The sequence below is a fragment of the Heloderma suspectum genome, chromosome 6 (assembly GCF_057233095.1).
Source record: "Heloderma suspectum isolate Gila_16-S chromosome 6, 16-S_ref, whole genome shotgun sequence".
Lineage (NCBI taxonomy): Eukaryota > Metazoa > Chordata > Lepidosauria > Squamata > Helodermatidae > Heloderma > Heloderma suspectum.
The window spans coordinates 87,378,889-87,401,108 of record NC_139463.1 but is presented as its reverse complement, the minus strand read 5'-3'; the positions used below and the strand labels follow the sequence as shown (position 1 = coordinate 87,401,108).

At 46.9% G+C, this 22,220-nt stretch overlaps 1 protein-coding gene across 1 annotated transcript in view; it reads right to left on the bottom strand.

Moving 5' to 3' along the window:
• LOC146341731 (vomeronasal type-2 receptor 26-like) overlaps window positions 1–10,053 on the bottom strand; it is a 29,514-nt gene extending 19,461 nt beyond the window's left edge. Inside the window, exons 1-2 of the mRNA XM_084807633.1 lie at window positions 9,884–10,053; window positions 9,051–9,342 (exon numbers count right to left, since the gene is read on the bottom strand). Coding sequence (XP_084663759.1) covers window positions 9,051–9,342; window positions 9,884–10,053 — 462 coding nt within the window. The remainder of the gene's footprint in view (window positions 1–9,050; window positions 9,343–9,883) is intronic.
• Between the last annotated feature and the right edge of the window lie 12,167 nt (window positions 10,054–22,220).

Genomic DNA, 22,220 nt, shown 5'->3' with positions numbered 1-22,220 from the left:
ATTTGCGTCCCTGCGGAAGCTGTGATAGGCTACATAAGTATTTACGTAGCCTATCACGGCAAGCTAAAAAAAAAAACAGCGTATGCAAATGGTGGCGGCTACGGCAGCCACCATTTGCATTCCCTTTTTTTCGCTGTTTTAGCCTACATAAATATTTACGAAAGCTATTACGGCGAAAAAAAGGGGAACGCAAATAGCGTAGTGGGTGTTATTTGTGTTCCTTTTTTTTTTTCACCGTAATAGCTTATGTAAATATTACGTAGGCTAAAATGGCAGGGGGGAAAAGGAACACAAATAGCGCCCACTACACTATTTGCCTCCCCTGTTTTTCGCCGTAATAGCTTACATAAATATTTATGTAGGCTAAAACAGTGGAAAAAAAGGGAATGCAAATGGCGGTGCCGTAGCCGCTGCCATTTGCGTACGCTGTTTTTTTTTTCCTGTAGGCTGCCCAGAGCTCCACAGAGTTGAGCCGGCCAGATTAGGATTTCGGGGGGAGGTGCTACACGCCTCCCCCCCACTGCGAATCACCCCATTGAAAAGGTAAGTGACTTTCATACATCCCTACCAGTGACAGAAAACTGACCACCTCCCTCAGCATTTGGACCCATTGTCTGAGAGCCGATCTACACTTATGGGGTTTTTCACTTCCAATGAGGTTTCACTGCCCGTCTTTCACACTACACAGTACTTGCCTTGAATTGGAACTGGAATTTCCTGGTTCCATGCTCCAGCTTTCAATACCCTGATATAGGGGTGTACCAAACACTTACCTTGCTCTGTTCCAGGGCATCCACAGTGCAGGGGAAGAGCTCCGTCCCTCCCCTCAGAATCCTCCCCGGCCGGCTCCACTCCATGGTGACTCTGTGGAGCCGCAGGCCGGGGCCAGCCACAGCAGGAATTCCAGCTGCTGCTGGGCTGCTGCGGCTGCAAATGGCGGCAGCTACACTGGCTGCCATTTGTGTGGCTGCCAAGCCATGATAGGCTACGTAAGTATTTACATAGCCTATCACAACAAACGTCAGCCACGCAAATGGCAGCTGCTATGCAATTTGCGTGGCTGCCTTTTGCTGTGATAGGTTATGTAAATACTTACGTAGCCTATTACAGCAAAGAGCACAGGCGCAAATTGTGTAGCGGCCGCCATTTGCGCCCCTGCTCTTTGCCGTGATAGGCTACATAAGTATTTACATAGCCTATCGTGAATAAAGGCAGCCATACAAATGGCGGCCAGTACGACAGCCGCCATTTGCGGCCACAGCAGCCCAGCAGTGGTCGGGAGCCACCGCATCTGCCTCCAGGTATGCTCCATCCCGGGGGTATTCCGCGGGGTGGGGGGGGAGGCTGTTCCGCCACGGATTCTGGGGGACTGGACTCTAAAGAATCCATCCTCACTGGAGTCTGTGGTGGAATTCTCTGACATCCCTACCCTAATATCTTGGTATTTCCCCTTAATGTGCTCTGATTTTCCACCTTCATTACCATACCTAGTCATAGACCCCTCCCCTGCCTGTCCATATACGGCAGTGTTTGTATTTCCATCCTGTCCAATCACAGCTCTTGACAGCCCCATGTTGATCACATAGCTTCCTCAGCACTCAATGTTTCCTCAGCAACAAGCAAAGGGCTGGATGTGCATGCGCTTGTCTGATCTCAGAAGCTAAGCAGGGTCAGCCCCGGTCAGTAATTGGATGGGCGACCACCTGGGAATAAGGATGTCAGAGAATTCCATGATGGATCTTGGTCAGGCCGAATGCCAGTGAATTTGGCCCCCTGAAATCCATTGCGGAATGGCCTGCCACCCCCCCTGCCCACCACGGATCCCCCCAGGACGAGACTTACCTGGGCGGATGTTTCGGAAGGTGGAGGCTTCGGCAGTGGCGGCGGCGGCTGGTCTTCCGACTGGCTGCCACCGCCGCCATTTGCAGTCTGTGTTTTTTTCTCTTTTTTTTCCCCATAGACATGATAGGCTATGTAAAGACTTACATAGCCTATCAAGTCTGGGTAAAAAAAAAAAAAAATCGCGTACGCAAATAGCGGCAGCTACAGCTGCCGCCATTTTCATTCCTTATTTTTTGCCATCTTAGTCTACGTAAATATTTACGTAGACTAAGACGAAGACAAGAAAGGGGAATGCAAATAGCGCCCATATATGCTATTTGTGTTCCCCTTTCTTTTCTTCGTCTTAGTCTACATAAATTTTTACATAGACTAAGATGGCGAAAAATAAGGAACGCAAATGGTGGCAGCTGTAGCCACCACCATTTGCGTACGCTTTTTTTTTTTTACCCAGAGCCCTCCGCTGCTGGAAATCCAGCTGCAGACAGCCCTGGCCTGGGCCTGGCCGACTGCTCCACAGAGCCGCCGCGAAGCACAGCTGGCCATAGAGGATTCTGGGGGGGAGGACCAGATCGCTTCCCCCCCATCGAGGATTCTGGGGGGAGGGATGGAACACCTCCCCCCCCCACCATGAACAGAATCCGCGAAAAGGTAAGTGACTTTCGTACATCCCTACCTGGGAATCAGGCTTCTTGCACTGAGCAGAGGGTTTTTCTCTCCCTTCCAATGAGACTAAATTTACCCTCTTCTATCCCCCGCTTTGGGTTTTTTTTAAAAAAAATTAAGGCGTTATCTTCGAAGAATTGTAGCTTCTCCGCAATTTTCTTTTTCTAATTCAGGCATGATCTTTGAAGATTCAAAAATTCACAGATTTGAAGCTACAAGTCTTCGAATTTTTGACTCTTCAAAGATTTGAAGCTTCAAATCTTCGAATTTTCGAATCTTCTGAAGATCATGCCTGAATTAAACCCCCTGCTCAGTGCAGGAAGCCTGATTCCCAGGCAGTCGCCATCCAACTACTGACCAGGGCCGACCCTGCTTAGCTTTCGAGATCAGACAAGCGTGTGCACATCCAGCCCTTTGCTTGTTGCTGAAGAAACATTGAGTGCTGAGGAAGCTATGCGATCTGTAGCAGGGAGATGACATGGGGCCATCGAGACCAGTGAGCATGGTGGGCATGGAATCAGCAGAAACAGGAAGAGTTTCTGATCCTCCAATGAGCACCTCCATCTTTAAGAGCAGGAAAACAGCACAGTGCTTGAGTGTGAACTGAGCTCACGCATTCGATGAAGCGCCGCAATGGGGAAAATGGGTGAGTGTGGATAATCACGTTTTAATGTGAGTGCATTTAACCCAACAGGACACCAAATTCATTGTGATGGTGGGTGCAAAGTAGATCAGCCCTGAGTGCTTTGATATTCAACTAAAATCCACCTTCATGTACCTTAAGCCTGTTTGATTTTTAAAAAAACATTGGTATATCATTAAGATTTCAGGGTGCCTTACAAAGAAAATCAATTTAAACAGTATAAAACAATAAAGAATTTAAACAGCTAAAAGCACATTAAACCATTCAACAAGCTATGTTATTTTATGTCCTACAGCCTTGGATGCTAGAGACAAGGTTGTGGCCTTCTCCTTCAGGTCCTTGAAAAGTGCTATGCTATCTCCTCTTGGTCTACTATTCTAAAGGCTAAACATACCTTGATCGTCTCTGTTGCCCAACTCGTTACAATTTATCTGAATCCTTCTTAAAGTGTGGTGTCCAGAACTGAACTTAGTATTCGAGGTGAGGTCTGACCAGCACAGTGTTGGGTGCAATGACTACTTCCCATGATTTTGAAACTATACTTCTATTGATGCCACTTGAAAATGCATTCACCTTCTTTACAAGCACATCGCACTGCTGACTCATATTCAGCTGGTGGTAGACTACAAGCCCAAGATTCTTGTCATATATACCAGCCAGGCATTCCCCATCTTACACCTGTCCATTTGATCTCCCCCACCAACTGAAGAACTGTGCCCTTGCCTCTGTGAAATTTCATTCTGTTCCTTTCTGCCCCATTTTCTAACCTGTCAAGATAATTTTGGATTTTGTTGCTGTCTTGAAGGTAATAGCTACCACACCACTTTTGGGTCATCTGCACATTTGATAAGCATTTCCCCAACTCTTCCTCCAAGTTAGGGATGGCGGAGAATTCTGCCAAGGATTTCCCTGAAATCTGTGATGGAATGGCCTGCCACCCCTTGCCCCCCCCCACACATTCCCCCCGGGACAAGGCTCACCTGGGGCGGATGTTCCAGACAGCGGCAGCTCCAGTGGTGGCGTCTTGTCTTTCGACTGGCTGCCGCTGTCGCCATTTGCATCTTGGTCTTTGCCATGATAGGCTACGTAAGTATTTACATAGCCTATCATGGCAAGCCAATAATAATAATTAAAAAACAGCGTATGCAAATGGCAGCGGCTACGGTGGCCGCCATTTGCGTTCCCTATTTTTCGCTGTTTTAGTCTATGTAAATATTTATGTAGGCTATTTTGGCGAAAAAAAAGGGGAACGCAAATAGCGTAGTGGGCGCTATTTGCATTCCTTTTTTTACGCCGTTTTAGCCTACGTAAATATTTACGTAAGCTTTTACGGCGAAAAAAAGAATGCAAATGGTACCACCTATGCTATTTGCATTCCCTTTTTTTTCTCCGTAATAGCCTATGTAAATATTTACATAGGCTAAAATGGCGATAAATAGGGAACGCAAATGGTGGCCGCCGTAGCCACCGCCATTTGCATACGCTGTTGTTTTTTTTTGGTTTTTTTGGGTTGCCATGATAGGTGTCAGGGTGGACACTGAGCCCATAGAATCCCAGAGTAGTTCTGATTCGGAGGAAGAGCAGTCGCTCCTGGGAGAGGAGCGCGCCCCTTTTTCCCAGGGCCCGCAGCTGACAGAGATTCCTCCCACCAACATTCCTAGATTAGAAAGCAGTCCAGGGAGTGACCCAGCACCGATAGCAGACTGGTTGGATGCGCGGCGCAGACGCAGACAGCGGTGCCAAATGGAGAGCGCGGAAAGGAGGCGTAGCGCCCAGTTGGCGCTCAAAGAACGGTTGCGCCCAGAGGATTCAAGGGAAAAGGGGAGGGATTCTCCCTAGTCCTTATATTCAGAGGTCTGCCAGTAATTGCCTTTCAAACGGGGACCAACTGTTCCAACTTAGGGCATAGGGATGCTGCTGCTCAGATCTAGTTGCTACCTGTAGAGTTGTAAGTTGTAAAAGAAGAATAAAGCTTTGAAAAGAATCCCTTTGTCTGCGTCTGGACTTGGCTACTGGATTAGACTGAGACAGCCCTCCAAGGAGCCCTTGACAATAGGCTACATAAATACTTATGTAGCCTATCATGGCAGCCTGGCTGGACGCAAATGGCGGCTGCTACGGCGGCCGCCATTTGCGTCTGCAGCAGCCCGTCCGCGGCCGGAAATCCAGCTGCAGACAGCCCTGGGCAGCTGCTCCACGGAGCTGCCGCAGAGCGGAGCCGGCCAGGCAGGATTCCGGGGGGGAGGACCGGATCGCCTCCCCCCCGTCAAGGATTCCGGTGGGAGGGAGAGAGCACCTCCCCCCCACTGCGAAAAATATCATGAAAAGGTGAGTTTCGTACAGCCCTACTCCAAGTCATTACTAAAAATTTAGATGAGTGTGTACAGGGCCCAGGACCAAGCTCCTCAGTACCCAATGCAATATCTCCAACCAGTTTGATTAGGAACCACTGATGATGGTTCATTGAGCATGCCTCTTTGGCAATGAGCCGTATCACATCAGGCTTTTTATTTCACAATTCACCAGGGTTCCTTTTTTCTGCATTCTAGGTGAGATAAAGATCAGCACTGTACAGTTATACAGGCATGATCTCTGCAGCCTTGGGGCAGAGAGCGAGCCGTGGAACAAGTATCTATAACTTGCATTCTCTCTCTCTCAATCTCTGCTAAGCAGCACGGGGGGGGGTGGCTTCATTGCTGTCAGCTGTTTACATGGGGGGGTCACCATCTTCTTCTTCCTCACCGGCCAGCTCCGCACTCAGTTTGAGCCTCTCCTGACCCAGCCAAGAAAATTCTTCTCCCAGCCCAAGTAGACAGGCAGGCATGCAGGGGGGTGGGTGGAATTGTGATTTTCCTACTAGGCCAATGGCTTCTTTTTCCCAGGCTGTGGTTATCGCAGAACTGCATGCACTTACAGCCATTAAAGCGGGTTTACATCTCAATAATGGATTATCTCCATTTTAGTAGGGACGTACGAAAGTCACTTACCTGGTCTCGCAGCTTGCTTCATGGTGGGGGGGAGGCGCTTCGCTTCTCCCCCCGAAGTTCAGGTGAGGGGGGGGAGGCGCCCCGCCTCGCCTGGCCGAAATTCAGGCCGGGGGGAGGCGCCCCGTCTCCCCTGCCGCGAACAACGTAAGTAAAAAAAAAAAAGACCCCGTGATAGGCTACGTAACGATTTACGCAGCCTATCACGGCTGACTTTGGAGATCTAGCCATGATAGGCTACATTAATCACTACGTAGCCTATCACGGGGTGTGTTTTTTTTTACTTCAGCTGTAATGGAGGCGGCGGCAGCCGGTCAAAAGACCGGCTGCCACCCCCGCCCCCACCGAAAGCCCGCCAAACCGCCTCCGGGACCAGCCGCCAGGAGGGACATTCGGCTACGGTAAGTCCCATCCCAGGGGGGGCAGGGGGGAGAATTTCACCACCGATTTCGGGGGGCTGAATGCGTTGGCGCTCGGCCCCCCGAAGATTCGGGGAGAAATTCTCCGCCATCCCTACATTTTAGTTAGTTAGTTAGTTAGTTGGATGACGATTAGAAAAACAGCTGGATGTGCTCTGGAGGTTGATAGCATTATGTGAATGACCCGCAAACTTCCATGAGTGGCCATGTTGTCAAGAGCACATGACAAATGCCTTGTGTAAAGACAGCCTATGGTTCTCCAGCCAGCTGTGGAACCACAGAGATGCTGCATTTTCTACTAACTGACATTCCCAAGAAGTCTTCAAAGGCAGCCCCAAATACAATGCATTGCAGTTCTCCAGTCTACAGGGTAATAGTGCATGGATAAAACAATGGGCAGGCAATCACTGTCTCAGAGATGATGTAGCTTGCTCACTAACATAAGCTGGTGAACATCGTTGTATGCCACAAAATAGAAGTGTGCATTCATTTAAAAAAGAAATGAAACATGAAATCAATGCATTCTCATTTGTCCTACATTTGTCTAATGTAAAGAGAATGCAAAAAAGACAAAAAGAAGACAAGAATGTGAAGAATAAAATAAGATTGCAGACCTCTTGAAGAGATGCTGTAGCAGTCAATGAATTTAGTTCTAAAACCTGCCTGTGAAAGAAACACCGTATGTTATCTCATTACTGCCAGTATATGCGATAGAACAACATGTAGGTTATCCATGTATGTTTCTTTTTCAGATATTTGAGAGCTATGGAACTCATTGCAACAGTTTCTAATGAAGTTCCTAATTAGACTCACCATTAGGGATGCTTCCATCAGCTATAAAATCTTTCATTTCTGCCATCAAAATAAACCCTTTATACTGAAACAAAACACAGTAACCTGAATCCCATGGTGTAGGCATGGGATTGACACCATCACTAGAACCAGTCTTTCAAAAAGAACGAAAATTAAGATGTGTATTAAGGGGACTGCTTTATAAAACAATGGGCTGAGATTGCTTGAAGTTTCTTAAATAAAATATGCTCGGTTACCATTCCTATTAGCTCAGAGAGTGTCTAGATGGAGGTGTTGGGGGACGTGCAAGCATGAAGACTCCTTTCTGGATCCTTCACATGTGGGGGTGATGGGGAATTGCCAGAATCAAAGGGCTCCCAGATTCTGCCTGCCTTAGGTCTTTCTCCAGCTCTGAGGCCGGGAGTCGATTGCCGGCTAAACATTCAGTTTCACTCTCTCTTCCCCGCCAACTCAATGGGATGCAGCTGAAACAGCCTCAACCTCCCCCTCTCTCTTCCCTATCATTCCAAATAGATAAGAGAGTCTTCCCCTGCTAGATTTCCCTTCAGTCCAGATTTCCCTGAACTCCACCCCAACCAATTCCTCACACACAGGAACAGATGCTGTACAGCAGTCATCCTCTGCCTCCAGCTCTTACTACTTCTGTTTTTTAGGATAGTTCAGATGTTTTAGGAAGTACTTGCTGAAGTTCCTAAAATATATAATGTATAACTCAGTTTGTTCATAAAATTATAGTGTTTGGTATATTAAATTTAAAAGTATACTTTATTCAGAGAAGAATTACGAATTTCCTGCATTAACTTTTAAACATTATCTGGGGTGTGATAGGGGAATTGCCAGAATTGAATGTCTGCTAAACTCTGTCTGCCTGCCTGGTTATAACTTCGCTGAAAACATAGTTTTATTCTTCCAGAAACCCAAAGCATTTCAGATGAATTATTAGTAATGTCCTTCACTGGGACCATAAAAACAGAAAATATCTTAGCTTGGTATATCATCAATAACGAATAAGATAAAATCATACACATGGCAAAAATGGTATATGTATACTTACAATTCTTTAAAAGGCCTTCAGAGACCTCTGTCAGGACTGTCTCATACATTTGAAGAGAGGCAGGTGAAAAGATGATGGGAGGTGATACGATTTATACCATACAACCAAAGTTATCAATCTGCTACACAGGTGTTAGTCATAAGTCATGATTAAATGTCAGGGACAAACTGGTTGTATTCCTACTCCAAGGAGAAGTGTCTCTAGCTATAAGGTCTGAATTACATGAGAGGAAAGCAAATCAAAAATCCACTTCATTGCCTTTCTGCGCAACAACTTCTCATTCTCTGGGTTTATCATTGTTCTGATGGCCTTTTAAAGAATTGTAAGTATACATGGGCAATTTTTGAAATATGTTTTATCTTGCAAGTTGTAAACACCAGATGAAACTTGCATGTATGGGACTCACAATGGATAAATGCCAGCACCTTTCTGCTCACTTTTTTTTGCCTTGGGTTCCCTCTCACCTTTGGAACAAAATACCAATCAAAGAACCACTTTGCAGAAACAATGACTGCCCACTCTGTCAGCCTGTGCCTCTTAACTGATGTGAGGAAGGAGCTAAAATTCAACTGTAAAAGCCTGCTCTTTCTGCTAATATGGGGGAAGAAGCCAGCTCATGCCTACAAACCTACCTGTGGAATCTTGTAAGTCTCTGAGATTGTGGCAATCTCAAGAGAGATGAGAGGGTACATAACTCCAACGATGGCTATCAAATTGTTCTGCAGATCACACTTGTAGTTGGGGTGGAATCTATGCAGTGTAGAAAGCATGCCAAGGGTGGCCATATAAGTAATCTGTGGATTGTAGTAGCTCTCATAGATGCGGAACCCCAAAGTGACATTAGGTAAGAGTGAGGGATTTTCATTGATCTCCTTGATAGCAAATACTAAGGCTAGGATATGCTGGTAATTCTTTGGCATCACACTGCAATAGAAGATACATACCATGTACTGAAACAATAACAATAGCTGAAGCATCTTAGAGAAATAGAGTTTCTTATGGACTTGATTTTCTGTGATGGGACTTTGGTTGCTCTTCTGCATTATGTGTAGCATCAGGATTCTACATTGCATGAAATTATTCCAGCTCTGTGTTGCTCCTGGAATGCTTCCTGTAATAATATTGTCCCAGGCATAATGCCACATAAAAGGTCAAAAACTGATCTAGTTTCCACTTGCACCATAGAGAGACCATGTGAAAGAACAGGGAAAAAAAACTTTTTGCCTTTATTTCCTTAATTTTCATTTCATGTTAGAAAAAAGTGATGGAAAAAATAAATTAATTCTTACCAATTACAATCAATTACCAATAACAAACAAAACCACTGAAAAACCAAAAGTGGCCCATGCACATTTTTTCTTATTGAATGGAAACCATTTTTAAGCTTTCAGTTGGATAATAATCTGCTCCAAGTTATTATGGGCTGAGCAAAAAGATGCTATGGGTGTGGAGGAGAAGTCCTTACATGAGTTCCTTCATGAACACTGGAGATGGCTTTGCACTGAACTTTGTAGAGGGGTACAGGAAAGAGAAGGTAGAAGCAATCTCTCCGATGACAACGTCTTCTGGTTGATAAAACTCATGCCAACTCGCGATGTGGTCACTTACTCTGCATTTACTGGAAGGAGTCTTCATGCTAGGATGAAGAGAATCTCTCTTGCACACAACATGTGGCAGCAGCACAAGCAACCACACCAAGAAAACCACCATTTGGAGAAGAAACGTTCCCATCTAGACACACATTCCACTGTTTTCCTCCAGAGCAGTTAATGTCTCATCATCAGCCTGTTGACAACCTGCTTTGAATGGGAGCCGATCCTACTGAAAATATGGTCAACTTATATCAGATATGACTTCCCCAATTCCCCCATCCTTTATTTCAAAACGTTTAGGAGGGCTTGGTACTGCTTCATGCACAGCTATATCCCCATGGAGATTTAGACCCTTTCCTGTCCTAATGCAACAAACAAGAGCCAGATATATTGAGCAATCCTTTGCCAGAGAGATGGCCCCAATAGTTGCCGATTTCTCAAGCTACTCATATTAGTTTTTCCCTGAGAGAAATCCCGGGACAGTTGTGCAGTGCAGACATCCCTGAAAATGATCAACACCCCCACGGACAGAGCCTCTGGCCCTTCTGCACTGCTCTGAGCATCGTGGATGTCTTTTACAGGATAATTTTCCAGTATTATTGTTAATTTTTCTTGAGGCCTCTAGATCTCCCTTGGGGCTTAGTGAGGAGCACAGTTAATCAGGGATGTGCCGATAATTGCAGGGGAGAAAACTCCCTTCCCCTGTGCTGCCATACTGTGGCACAGAAAGGAGTCAAACAACAGCTGCAGTGGCAGGCGGCAGGTGACCTGGTGCGTCCGGCCTCCCTTAGCCCAAGCAAGGGGAATGCCAGCCGGCTTCCTGCTCAGGCTGTTTAGGTTTGAGAGACACAGAAGTAATCCTCATCTCATTTAGCATCTGCACCCACTTCACCACAGCCCCACAACTTGCGGAACTGGGTGTGCTGCTCTGAAACCTGTCTGCAGCCTTTTTAATCTCAACCTATATTAAACACACACACACCACTTTAAACCAGTTTAAGCCACTGAGGAGGAGAGCCAGCTCATGGATTCCCTGTACCTGGGCTGACTGGCATAGATGCCGTGCCACAAAATGGTCCCCAAGATCTCAGATAAGTCCTTAGTGACTATTGTGGGCAGCTCTGCCTCACAATGCATGTGGGCAGCGTGATATCCAGGCAGCCCCAGCCTGGATCACTACCACCTGTGCACCAACCAGGTTCACCGGGGGGAGATTTGAGACCCCCTTGCTCGATCTGTAGCCTGACCAATTGACGTTTGTGCTGCGCCTCCCCCAGATGGTATTGACTGGCTCCCCTCCCATCACAGGCCGACCCACCCTGATGCAAAGCCCGAGTTAGCTTGGCACCCTTCTGTTCAACCTGTTATGATGTGCCTATTTACATATACGGCATGCATGCTTACATACATGTCAACTGAAGCAGAACTCTGGGTGCAAAGGAAAACCTGATACACCAAAAGCTAAGGAAGTCAGAGTCCACAAAGTCCTTGAAAGCAGTTATTTGAAAGAAGAACAGAAGTGAATCACCAGATGAATTGGAATCATGAATTCAAAAGGCATTAAACAGAGACAGTGAGGGCACCACCCTATCGAGAGAGGCACCAGCCTCCGACCTCGGAGGTTACTGACTATCCTTTGCAGGATGGCCGCAGCACAGGATAGAGGGTCTAGCATCTAGCTGCAGCTTCAGGGAAGAGGACAGAGGGGGACTGGAGACTGGATAGGGAACTGTCCAAAATAGCTTCTGCAGTCTCCTCCTGTCCCCATGTCCAGAAATTCCCCCATTTTCACCCTCACCGTGCTCCATTTACAAGCATGGTGATATCAGCAGGTTGGAAAGAGCTGTGCCAGCTATGAGGGGGCAGGGAAGGTGGCGAGGAGCACAGTTTCTGGGAACTGAAGTCAGATGTCCTTGTTTCCCAGAGACCAAAAAAAATCCTAGGCTGCCTAGATAATGTCTAGTGGCATGGGACTGCTCTTTTAAAAGAAAACAGGAATTTAAATATCAATGATATACCTAGATACAGCAATATATATAGAAAGTGAGTGAGTGAGTGAGCGAGTGAGTGTGTGTGTGTGTGAGAGAGAGAGAGAGAGAGAGAGAGAGGGAGGGAGGGAGGGAGGGAGAGGGAGGGGGGGAGGAGGCCGACCCTACCATTACGCAGAGTCATGCACCTGCCTCAGGCATCAGATTTTGGGAATCAAGGGAAGGACACCCAATGCTAGTTGTTTAGTTTGTCATTCTTGTATTTTTAAGGTCCACGATGAGGAGGGGGGATAGCAGGATTTTCTGCCTCATGTGCCAGAGTAGCCTGGCTTGACTTGGGTGGGTGAGGAGTGCCAGTTGTTGATCCTCCCAAGGCAACCAATTGTCTGGGGCGAGCCCTGATGTCTGAGTGAGAAGAGGGGTAGTGGTGGGAGTGGGACCTTGAAGATAATTTCATATTAACATATTAAATTTAAGCCCTGAGCATTAAACAGCATTATATGAACTGTATCCTCAACTCCTGTCCATCTTGACTTGTTACACTGAATGGGGGGGGGGAGGTGGCTGGCTGGGTCCAGGAGGATGTAAATTACTCTTTGAGAGAGGGGGGTGGCACCAGCCTTCTTAAAAACAGCACTAAATCAGGCTGTTCCTGCAAAAAAAAAAACTTAGCTTGACCCAGAAATGGGAGAGAACAAGGAATTTCCCTGGTCACCCTCTGGGATGACCTTTGCTGAGAGAAAGACAGGAGTGCAACCGTGTTGGTTCTGTTGGACCCCACAGTGGCTTTTGACACCATTGACCATGGTATCTTTCTGGATCAGCTCTCTGGCCTGGGAAACTGGGGCACTGTTTTACAGTAGTTCCATTGCTACTTGGATAGTCAGTTCCAGAAGAGGAAATCAGAAGACAAAAGGCCAAATCCCTTGTGCATCCAGAACACAGTTCCACAGCTAGGGCTCACCGTGCTGAAGTCCCCATTAGAACAAATGACCGCTGAACCAGCCAGCAACATCAGAGCAGAACTTCAGCTTCACAGTGAGGCACATGGGATCCTGCTGGAAAGGCATTCCAGTCTAGGAAAAATAATAATAGTTTTAAGTATATGTTGTTGTATATATTGTCCATACAAGTTTAGGTAAACGGTTTTTAAACTTTGTCTATTGTATTTTAATGTTTTAACTTTTGTATACCGCCCAGAGAGCTTCGGCTATAGGGCGGTATAGAAATATAATAAATAATAAATAATAAAAATAGGATTCCCAAAAGACATCCTAAACAGAGAGATCCTTCCTAATCTCATGGATGGATAACCTTAATTAAATTCTGTAGGGCCATTTCCTGTTCTGTGGCCTTAAAGATTATAGAATGGAGGTACAACTGGGGACCACCTATCTAAATGTAAAGTTGTGGTGCCTGGCCAGTACCTGAAATTCTCTGAAGGTGGCCTTCCTGTGTTTGCTAAGGCAGGGCTGGATCAGTGGTTGGTCAGGATCTGCTTGTAGATCTCCTGGTGATTTGCAGCAGCTCCGTAAGAGTTTTTGATTCCCAATGGTTTAAAAATAGCAACAATCAAAAGACTTTGCCACATCCTAAAATAGGTAAGAAAACCTATGGAACAGCAGGAGTGGATTGGTGTGTGAGCTCAAGTTTGGGAATTAAAAACAAATTCCTGGGCTGAGCATGTGCTCTGACAAACCTTGTTCTGCAAATCTGTGTCCACCTTCTTCAGCATCTATACTGTAACTGACTCTAGTTAGGATCATAGTGAAAACTGAAAAGCTTAGGATCGTAGTGAAAAATGAAGTAGATCCCAGAAGCCTAAATTCTGCTCACTGCTTCCTTAAGCAGTCCCTTAAGCAGTCTCTGGGTCCCTCATTAAATCCAATTTCCCTTGGGGCAGTTTAGAGTTGTGGTAATCTAGAGATACCCATCCTAGAATCTAATTCCACACCCAGAAATACCAGCCTAGAATCAGGACCATCTATTTTCTCTGTGGCATATTGGACCCTGACCTGCCATATCACATATTGAAGGGTACCCAGTAAGGCCTGCAGATATCAGATTATGCCAGACTTGGAAATAAAAAACTTGCAAATACTGAACTAGTGAATCTTAATTTGACCTGCTTCTCCAACGGGATTCCAAACGGGTATTAGGATGCTGAAAAGCTGCACATAAAATAGGAGAGCCTACGGGCAAAGCTTTCTCAACAAGGAAACCCAACACGTTCAGGTCAGCTGGGTGCACTGAATGATAAAAGCCTAAAAGTGTACTCAGTACCACACTTTGCCATTGAAGCTCTAGGACTGTATAGGCATTTTTGGAGGATATGATAGATACTTGACCTAATTCTCTAGGGTGGCTTCTTTGGCAACACATTGTGAATTATATCAGATATTTGATAAGAGTGCAATCCTCTGCATGTTTAGACAGGCAACAGTCCTACAACTCCCAGCATGCCCCAGCCAGCATGCCCCAGCCAGCATGCAGAGGATTGCCTTATAAGAGAGGGAGCTTTTAAAATCTAGGTATGTACTGATATGAACACATATGGATTGGATTGATGACTAAGTCAGAGTAGGTATACCTGACTCCCCATGCAGCCTGAAAGAAGAATGTGCAACAGGTTTGTAGCCAAGATTTATGTGAAATTCATTGCATTCAATTCTTTCTTCCATTTTTTGAGGTTTCCCTCATGAAGTATAGGCTTGAAATGTGCAGTATTATCTCATTGAATTCAAATTGATGAGAACATGATTTGTGATAGCAAACTTTTAAATAAAACACACACCAAAATGTGTGCATGCTTTTTGATATATATATATATTGAACACACACACACACACAGATATAGATATAGATAGATATAGATATAGATATAGATATAGATATAGATATAGATATATTTGCATGCTTTTACTTTGAACTGCACATCAGGGAAAACACCGATCACAATCCTGATTATTCTTTCCTTTTTTAATCTGGCATACTTTTTTTGGAAAACAATTGTGTGGTTTTGCTTTGAACACCGGCAAAGATGCAGTGAGAAACAACTAAACAGAAGATACTTCTTGCAAAAAGCTTTATTTGCATTATCAAATGCCTTATGATTTCTTAATTACCATATATGAAACTGAAGACATTTAATTTATAGAAACATGAGAGAAAATACAGAGATCAGAACTTAGTTAATGGATGTAGCAATGTAGCTTGTAATGAAAAATTAATACTGGAGGGGAAGTTGATGGGATTGGGTGTGGATCAGGATGGGGAGGTCGACATTCAGAATTTTGGTGATGGATTGTACGTGAAAAGTTATTTAAGCTGAAGCGATTTCAATTATAATAAATCTGAGTCATCTCCAAAGTATTTAGAGCCGCCCCATAATATGAGGCCCTGAGCCATGGCTCACTTGGTTTGTTCCTAAATCTGGCACTGAGTGACAGGAGTATCAGGCCCACCACAGCATGATCATTTGGACTCCTCCCACCACCTGGCGTGCAGCAGGCATGCCAGCCCCTGAGCTAGACTGATGCCTTTTAGATAGGGGTGTACGAAACCCCACTTACGTGGGTCCTCCAGAGTAGGAGTGCACGAAAGCCACTTACCTGGTCTCGCAGCTTTTCGCGGTGGGGGGGAGGCGCTTCGCTGCTCTCCCCCCAAAGTTCAGGCCGGGGGGGGAGGCTTCCCGCCTCGCCCAGCTGAAATTCAGGGCGGGGAGGAGGTGCCTCGCCTCGCCCGGCCGCGAAATAAAAGGTTCAAAAAAAAGATTACGTAGACTACGGCAAAAATAAGGGCAATGCTATTTGCATTGCCCTTATTTTTGCCGTAGTCTACGTAAAGATTTACGTAGACTACAGCGACCAAATAAGGAACGCGAATGGCGGCTCCCTATGGGGGCCGCCATTTGCGTACACGCTTTTTTTTTTTTTAAGTCACCCGTGATAGGCTACGTGATGATTTACGTAGCCTATCATGGCTGACTTTGCAGATCTAGCCGTGATAGGCTACGTTAATCGTCACGTAGCCTATCACAGGGGCGTTGTTTTTTTTTTTAACTTTTAATTTCGCGGCCGGGCAAGGCGAGGCGCCTCCTCCCCAGCCTCAATTTCGGCCGGGCGAGGCGGGAAGCCTCCCCCGCGGCCTGAATTTCAGCCGGGCGAGGTGGGAAGCCTCCCCCCCCGGCCTGAATTTCAGCCGGGCGAGGCGGGAAGCCTCCCCCCCCCGGCCTGAACTTCACGGGGGGAGCAGCGAAGCGCCTCCCCCCCACCGCGAAAAGCTGCGAGACCAGGTAAGTGATTTTCGTGCACCCCTACATGTAGCCTATCATGGGGGCGTTGTTTTTTTTTTAGTTTTATTGGAATGGCGGCGGCGGCAGCCGGTCGAAAGATCGGCTGCCGCCCCCGCCCCTGACGAAGACCCGACGAACCGCCGCCAGGACCTGCCGCCAGGAGGGACATTCGGGAAAGGTAAGTCCCATCCCGGGGGGGGGCGGAGAATTTCTCCCCGAAACTTCTTCGGGGGGCCGAACACGTTGGCGCTCGGCCCCCCGAAGTTTCGGGGAGAAATTCTCCGCCAACCCTACTCCGGAGGTCCACCGGGGGTGGGAGGCAATCCATTCCTCCCCCCAGAATCCTCTATGGGGGGGAGGTGATCCGTTCCTCCCCCCAGAATCCTGCCTGGCCGGCTCCACTCCGCAGCGAAGCCATGGAGCCACGGGCCGGGCCAATCCGCAGCCGGGCCTCCGTCTGCTGCCTGGCTGCTGCAGACACAAGTGGCGTCCTGCATAGGGGACGCCATTTGCATCCCTGCTTGGGCCATGATAGGCTATGTAAGACATTTGCGGCCACACACTGGATGGAGGACAGCAGCGTCCAGATCTGGACCCTCTGGGGGCAGGTAGGATCCGGTCCGCGCAGGCTTCGTGGGGTAGTGGTAGGGATTGCTCCATTCCGCCACGGACTCCAGGGGGGGCGGTTTCTTAAGAATCCAGCCTCACTGGTGTCCGTGGCGGAATTCTCCGCCATCCCTACTTGTAGCACCTTCCCAGCATGCCTTCTGGGGATTCCCATTGGAGAAGTGGGGTTCCAAGTTCAGGTCAGGGAAATCAAGAAGGCAAAAAAAAAAATCTGTTCAGCCTGTTAACTAGTTATAAGTGAGGAAACCTAACTGAAACACTGTACAAGGGGTCACCGAATGTCAACTTGATGTGCTCAGGCCGATTCTTGCTCAGAAGCTTTCTTCTGAGTCTGGGAGAGATTTCTGCAGATCATTCCTTTGTCCAGAGAGGGGTGCACAGATGATACACAGACTGAATCCTTGCCTGACAAGCCCCGGATCCAAGATCTGCTGTGTATGTGAATCTTACTAAAATATTTGAACATAAATGCTAGTGATGCAGGACAAAATAAGATTAGAAAACCTTGGTTTCTCTATGTCAGCCTTCCCCAACCAGCCTGCCCTCCAGATGTTTTGAACTGCAACACTCATCAGCCCAAGCAAGCATGGCCAATGGTCACGATTGCTGGAGATTGTAGTCCAAAATATCTGATGGGCACCCGGTTGGGAAAAACTACATTAAAGTATTTCCAACGGAGGCAATCCTATGTCACATAGACAGTGTCTGTGGGGCATAGGATTCTTTGGTTTCCTGGCTCTGAGCTCATAGTCAGGACTCCAACCTCAGAGCCAGGATACTGCTCTCTGTCCCTCCCCCTTGTAGCTGACACGGAGAGAATTGCATCTCTCTGTGCTCAGAAAATAGAGCACAGAGATGGGGAAAATGTGGTGTTCCATGGGGCAGGGAGGAAGAAGACTGGGGATGTGGGGCTATGAGGTATCCCCCAGCTAATCACAGCTGGGGTATTCCCCCAGATATTCCCCCTCCCCTGTTTAAAGAAAGGAGCAGGAAATGACTATCGAATTTGCCACGCTTTTCCCTACCCATTTCCTTATCTTGGATCCTGATTTGGTAGCCATGAAAGCCAGAACCACAGTGACGGTTTTTGCCAAAAGAGAAGAAAGGGCGACTGAGAAGACAATGCCAAAAGCTGTCTGCCGGAGAAGGCAGGTGATCTTCTTTGGCTTTCCAATGAACAACAAGGTACAGAGGAAGCAAAGAAGGAGGGAGATGAGGAGGATGTAGGCGAGGCTCCGGTTGTCGGCTTTAACAGTGGGAGTCTCTTGGTGCGTCACAAAGGTTCCAAGTACCAAAGTTGTGATCACAGCAAAAGTAGCAGCAGACAAATTTTATTATTATTATTATTATTATTATTATTATTATTATTTATTTCATTTCTATACCGCCTAATAGCTGAAGCTCTCTGGGTGGTTCACAAAAATTAAAACCAAACACACAATAAAGCAATTTAAAATATATAGAACATTAAAACCGCAATATAACAATACAACCACAATAAAATCTAGCAGCAGTGCAGGAGTTTAAAATACAGATTTAAAACAGCAAAGATAAAAATTTAGAAAGCTAAAATGCCTGGGAAAATAAAAAGGTCTTCACCTGGCGCTGAAAGGAATCAATGTAGGCGCCAGGTGAACTTCACTAGGGAGCTCATTCCAGAGCCGGGGTGCCACAGCAGAAAAAGCCCTCCTCCTAGTAGCCACCCGCCTCACTTCCTTTGGCAGGGGCTCACGGAGAAGGGCCGCTGATGATGATCTTAAAGTCTGGGCAGGCACATATGGGAGGAGGCGATCCTTCAGGTAACCTGGCCCCAAGCCGTTAAGGGCTTTAAATGTTAACACCAGCACTTGGAATCGGGCCTGGAAATGGACTGGCAGCCAGTGCAGCTGGAAAAGTACTGGCGTAATATGAGCTCACAGGCCAGTCCCTGTTAACAATCTTGCTGCCCTATTTTGGACCAGCTGAAGTTTCTGGACCATTTTCAAAGGCAGCCCCACATCTAACGCATTGCAGTAATCCAGACGAGAAGTTATCAGAGCATGGATAACTGTAGCTAGGCTATCTCTGTCCAGAGAAGGGCGTAGTTGGTATACCAGCCTACGTTGACAAAGCCAACATGATCCCCAAAGGTTCTTCATATGAGAGATAGTGTATAACCTTGGGAATGCATTGATTCTGTTCTAAGTTTGAGTAATGATCTCCTGAACATTCATTGCAGGAATCCATATCTGGAAAGAAAAAGCAGTGCTTTGTATATGAGAGATAGAGAGCTAATGCAATCTAAAAAGATAGTTGAGGCCTTGAAGCAATAGGGTAGCATGGTTTAGATAGCTTATAATCAGACAGCACTGCTCTAATCCATGTCTGGAAAAACAAAGAAACAAAGAAAAATAGAATAAAAGATAACTCAAATACAAAAGGGAACATGGTGCTTTGAGGTTTAGCATGATAACGCATGAACTGTGAACCAAGACATCTGGGTCTAAATCTCACCTGACCACCACAAGCTCACTGAGAAGCCTCTCTCTCTCTCTCTCTCTCTCAGAGAATTTCTAGGGGCACTGTCAGCCTCAGCCCACACCATGCCACTGCCTAAGGTAGGCAAACAAAGATTCCCCCCTCCCACACACACACACACACCAAAACTGCCCCCCCATTAGGCTGCTTCCCGTGGACCTGCCCCTGTAGCTGGTGCCAGCCACTCATGACTAGTATTGCCAGACTCCTGGGCCTGCCCAGAGTATCTGGGCCCCACCCTTGACCTCGGGCAGGAGGGGAGGGATAGAATATCTGATCGGATGAGAGCTCTCTGCCCCCTCCCTCCCTCCCTCCCTCCCTCCCTCACCTGCCTCCCCCTTCCAACGCAAGCTTTCAGAAGCATGCCAGCTCCTCCAGCCCACCCTGTGAGTGCCACCAACTTCCCAGACAACTTTGCAGCTCCCCACATTTCTCTCTTCGGCATGAAGAAGATCCACCAAGATCATCTCCACTGGGAGAGATGCTCTTGCCTTATCCAAGTCGAGATCAGGATGAGACCTCTCCTCTCTCTCTCACTCTCTCTCTCTCCCACCCCCAGCCCAGAGATGAGGGAGAAAGCAAGTAAGCAAGCACAGGATAGGGTTCCCAGTAGGGCTGTGCATGGACTCCCCACTTTTCTTTGGATGCCGACTCAGACCTTCTGAAGTAGCCCTGCTTCACTTTGGACTGAATCAGACCCTATCCGCTTTGACTCAGATCCGAATCCAAAGCAAGGTTTGCACATCCAAATCACTCATTTTGACGTTTTCCCATTGACTTGCATGGGGAAACACAAATGGCCATAACCTTTTCAAATTTCATGATAAGTACATGAAATTCGGTGAACTCTCAGCACCCATGGAGGGGAGTCCAGATCCCAAATTTCAGACAGTTTGACCAAGTAGTTTTTGTGCTAGACCCAGGTGAAATTTGTTTGTTTTTTTCAACTGAAATTCCCAAAGCAAAGAGCTATTTTGTCATTTTAAAACAGTAGTAATAACTTTTGGGGCACATGACAGTTGCATAGGGGATGCCATTTGTGTTGCTGCTGTAGCCATGGTAGGCATTTGCGTCCCTGCTTTAGCCGTGATAGGCTACATAAATATTTACGTAGCCGATCACGAGTACAGCAGGGATGCAAATGGTGTCCCATATGCAACTATAATGGTATACAACAACATGTGCCCCAACAATTATTACTACTGTTTTTCGTTGGCACCATCTGCTTTCCATGTGCTGCTGCATCGTTGCACGAAAGGCAGCAAAACATGGAAATAGCAGCAGGTGGCTGGTGACCAGGTGTGTCCAGCCTCTCTGTGCTCAGAGCAATAGACGCCAGCTTCTTGCTCAGATTAGTTTGGTGTTAGGTTACAAACACAGATAAAATTGTGTGTGTCATTTTGTATACCCACTTGTTTGACTGCAGGCTCACATCTTGGTGAACTGTGTATGCTACTGTGAAATAGTCCACAGTTTTATTAACCTCAGCCCGTCTTACACAACGTTTTAAACCATTCTAGGCCAATGAGGAGGAGAGGCAGATCATGGATTCCCTCTTCCTGGGCAGATTAGCCAGGATGTCCCCCTGCAAAATGGCCGCCAAGGCCCTCAGCTCAGTCCTGAGCTGAGTACTCTGGGCAGGGCTGCCTCTCAATGCATGTGGGGAGTGTGATGTCCAGGCAGCCCAGAACACTGCCAGTTGTGCAGCACTCAGAGGATCAGGCAACAGCAGGAGCAGTCACAATAACAAGCACAAGGGCAGGCACGGTAAATCAGTCAGGTATGCTACACAGTCCAGAAGCCGGTCATCATCAGGCAGTCCAGAAGGGCATGGTTCGGGAGGGAAGGTACACCGCTGAGGCTGGATGGACCAAATTTTTCCAACTCTGGCTATGTTTCTAGTGAAGGCTTTTGAGCCCAAAGCCTACTGGACCCCACACAGAGCTCTGCTGCAGTGATCAAGCCTCCCTTTCCAGAACCTTATGCCTGAGGAGGCCTTTTTCAGGAGGCAAACACTCCTTCACAAAGGAGCCCTACTAGCCTGTTGCTTAAGGGGGCCGGAGGAGGCTCAGCTTCTGCCTCAGAGGCAGAGGCCCTTTCTCCTGACAGGGATGGTCCTGCAACCATCTCCCCAAGGGCTCAGAGTCCTTGGCTCTGGTGGAAGGCCATGGTCTGGGGTGCCCTGGGCTTCTGGGGCCTCTAGCTCTTCCTCTGAGGAGGACTTTGCAAGTGGGGGCACAATATGTGCAATCGCTGCTCACGCTGAAGGAATGGGAAACCTGCACAAATCAAGCAGCAATCGAATATGAAATTTGTGCAACTCTCCCCCATTCCATTTGTGCAAATTTCCTAAATTTCTGCAAATTTCCTCTATAGGCTAGATTTCCTCTATAGCAGATCCCATTTACAGGACAAATTTGCACAAATTGAGCCTCCAAACACAAAACAACTCCTTTGAACCCACAGGCTTCTGTTCCAATGGTATACCTATTTCACACAAGGCAAGCCAATTAATTTCTCCAAATCATTTCATTTGGGGGAATTAATCATTCCCCCAAATTAATAGGAGGATCACCCTCAAATCAATTTCCCACAAATACAGAAACACACAATTCACTCTTTTCTCCTCTGCCAGACAGCTCACACACACACATACACACACACACACACCTCTTTGTCTCTTTCTTTCATGACCAGCACCTAAATAAACACATGTGCACACTCTTTCTCTGCCAGGATTGAATGACAACTATCTTCAAATACTGGAAGGGTTGCAATGCTAAA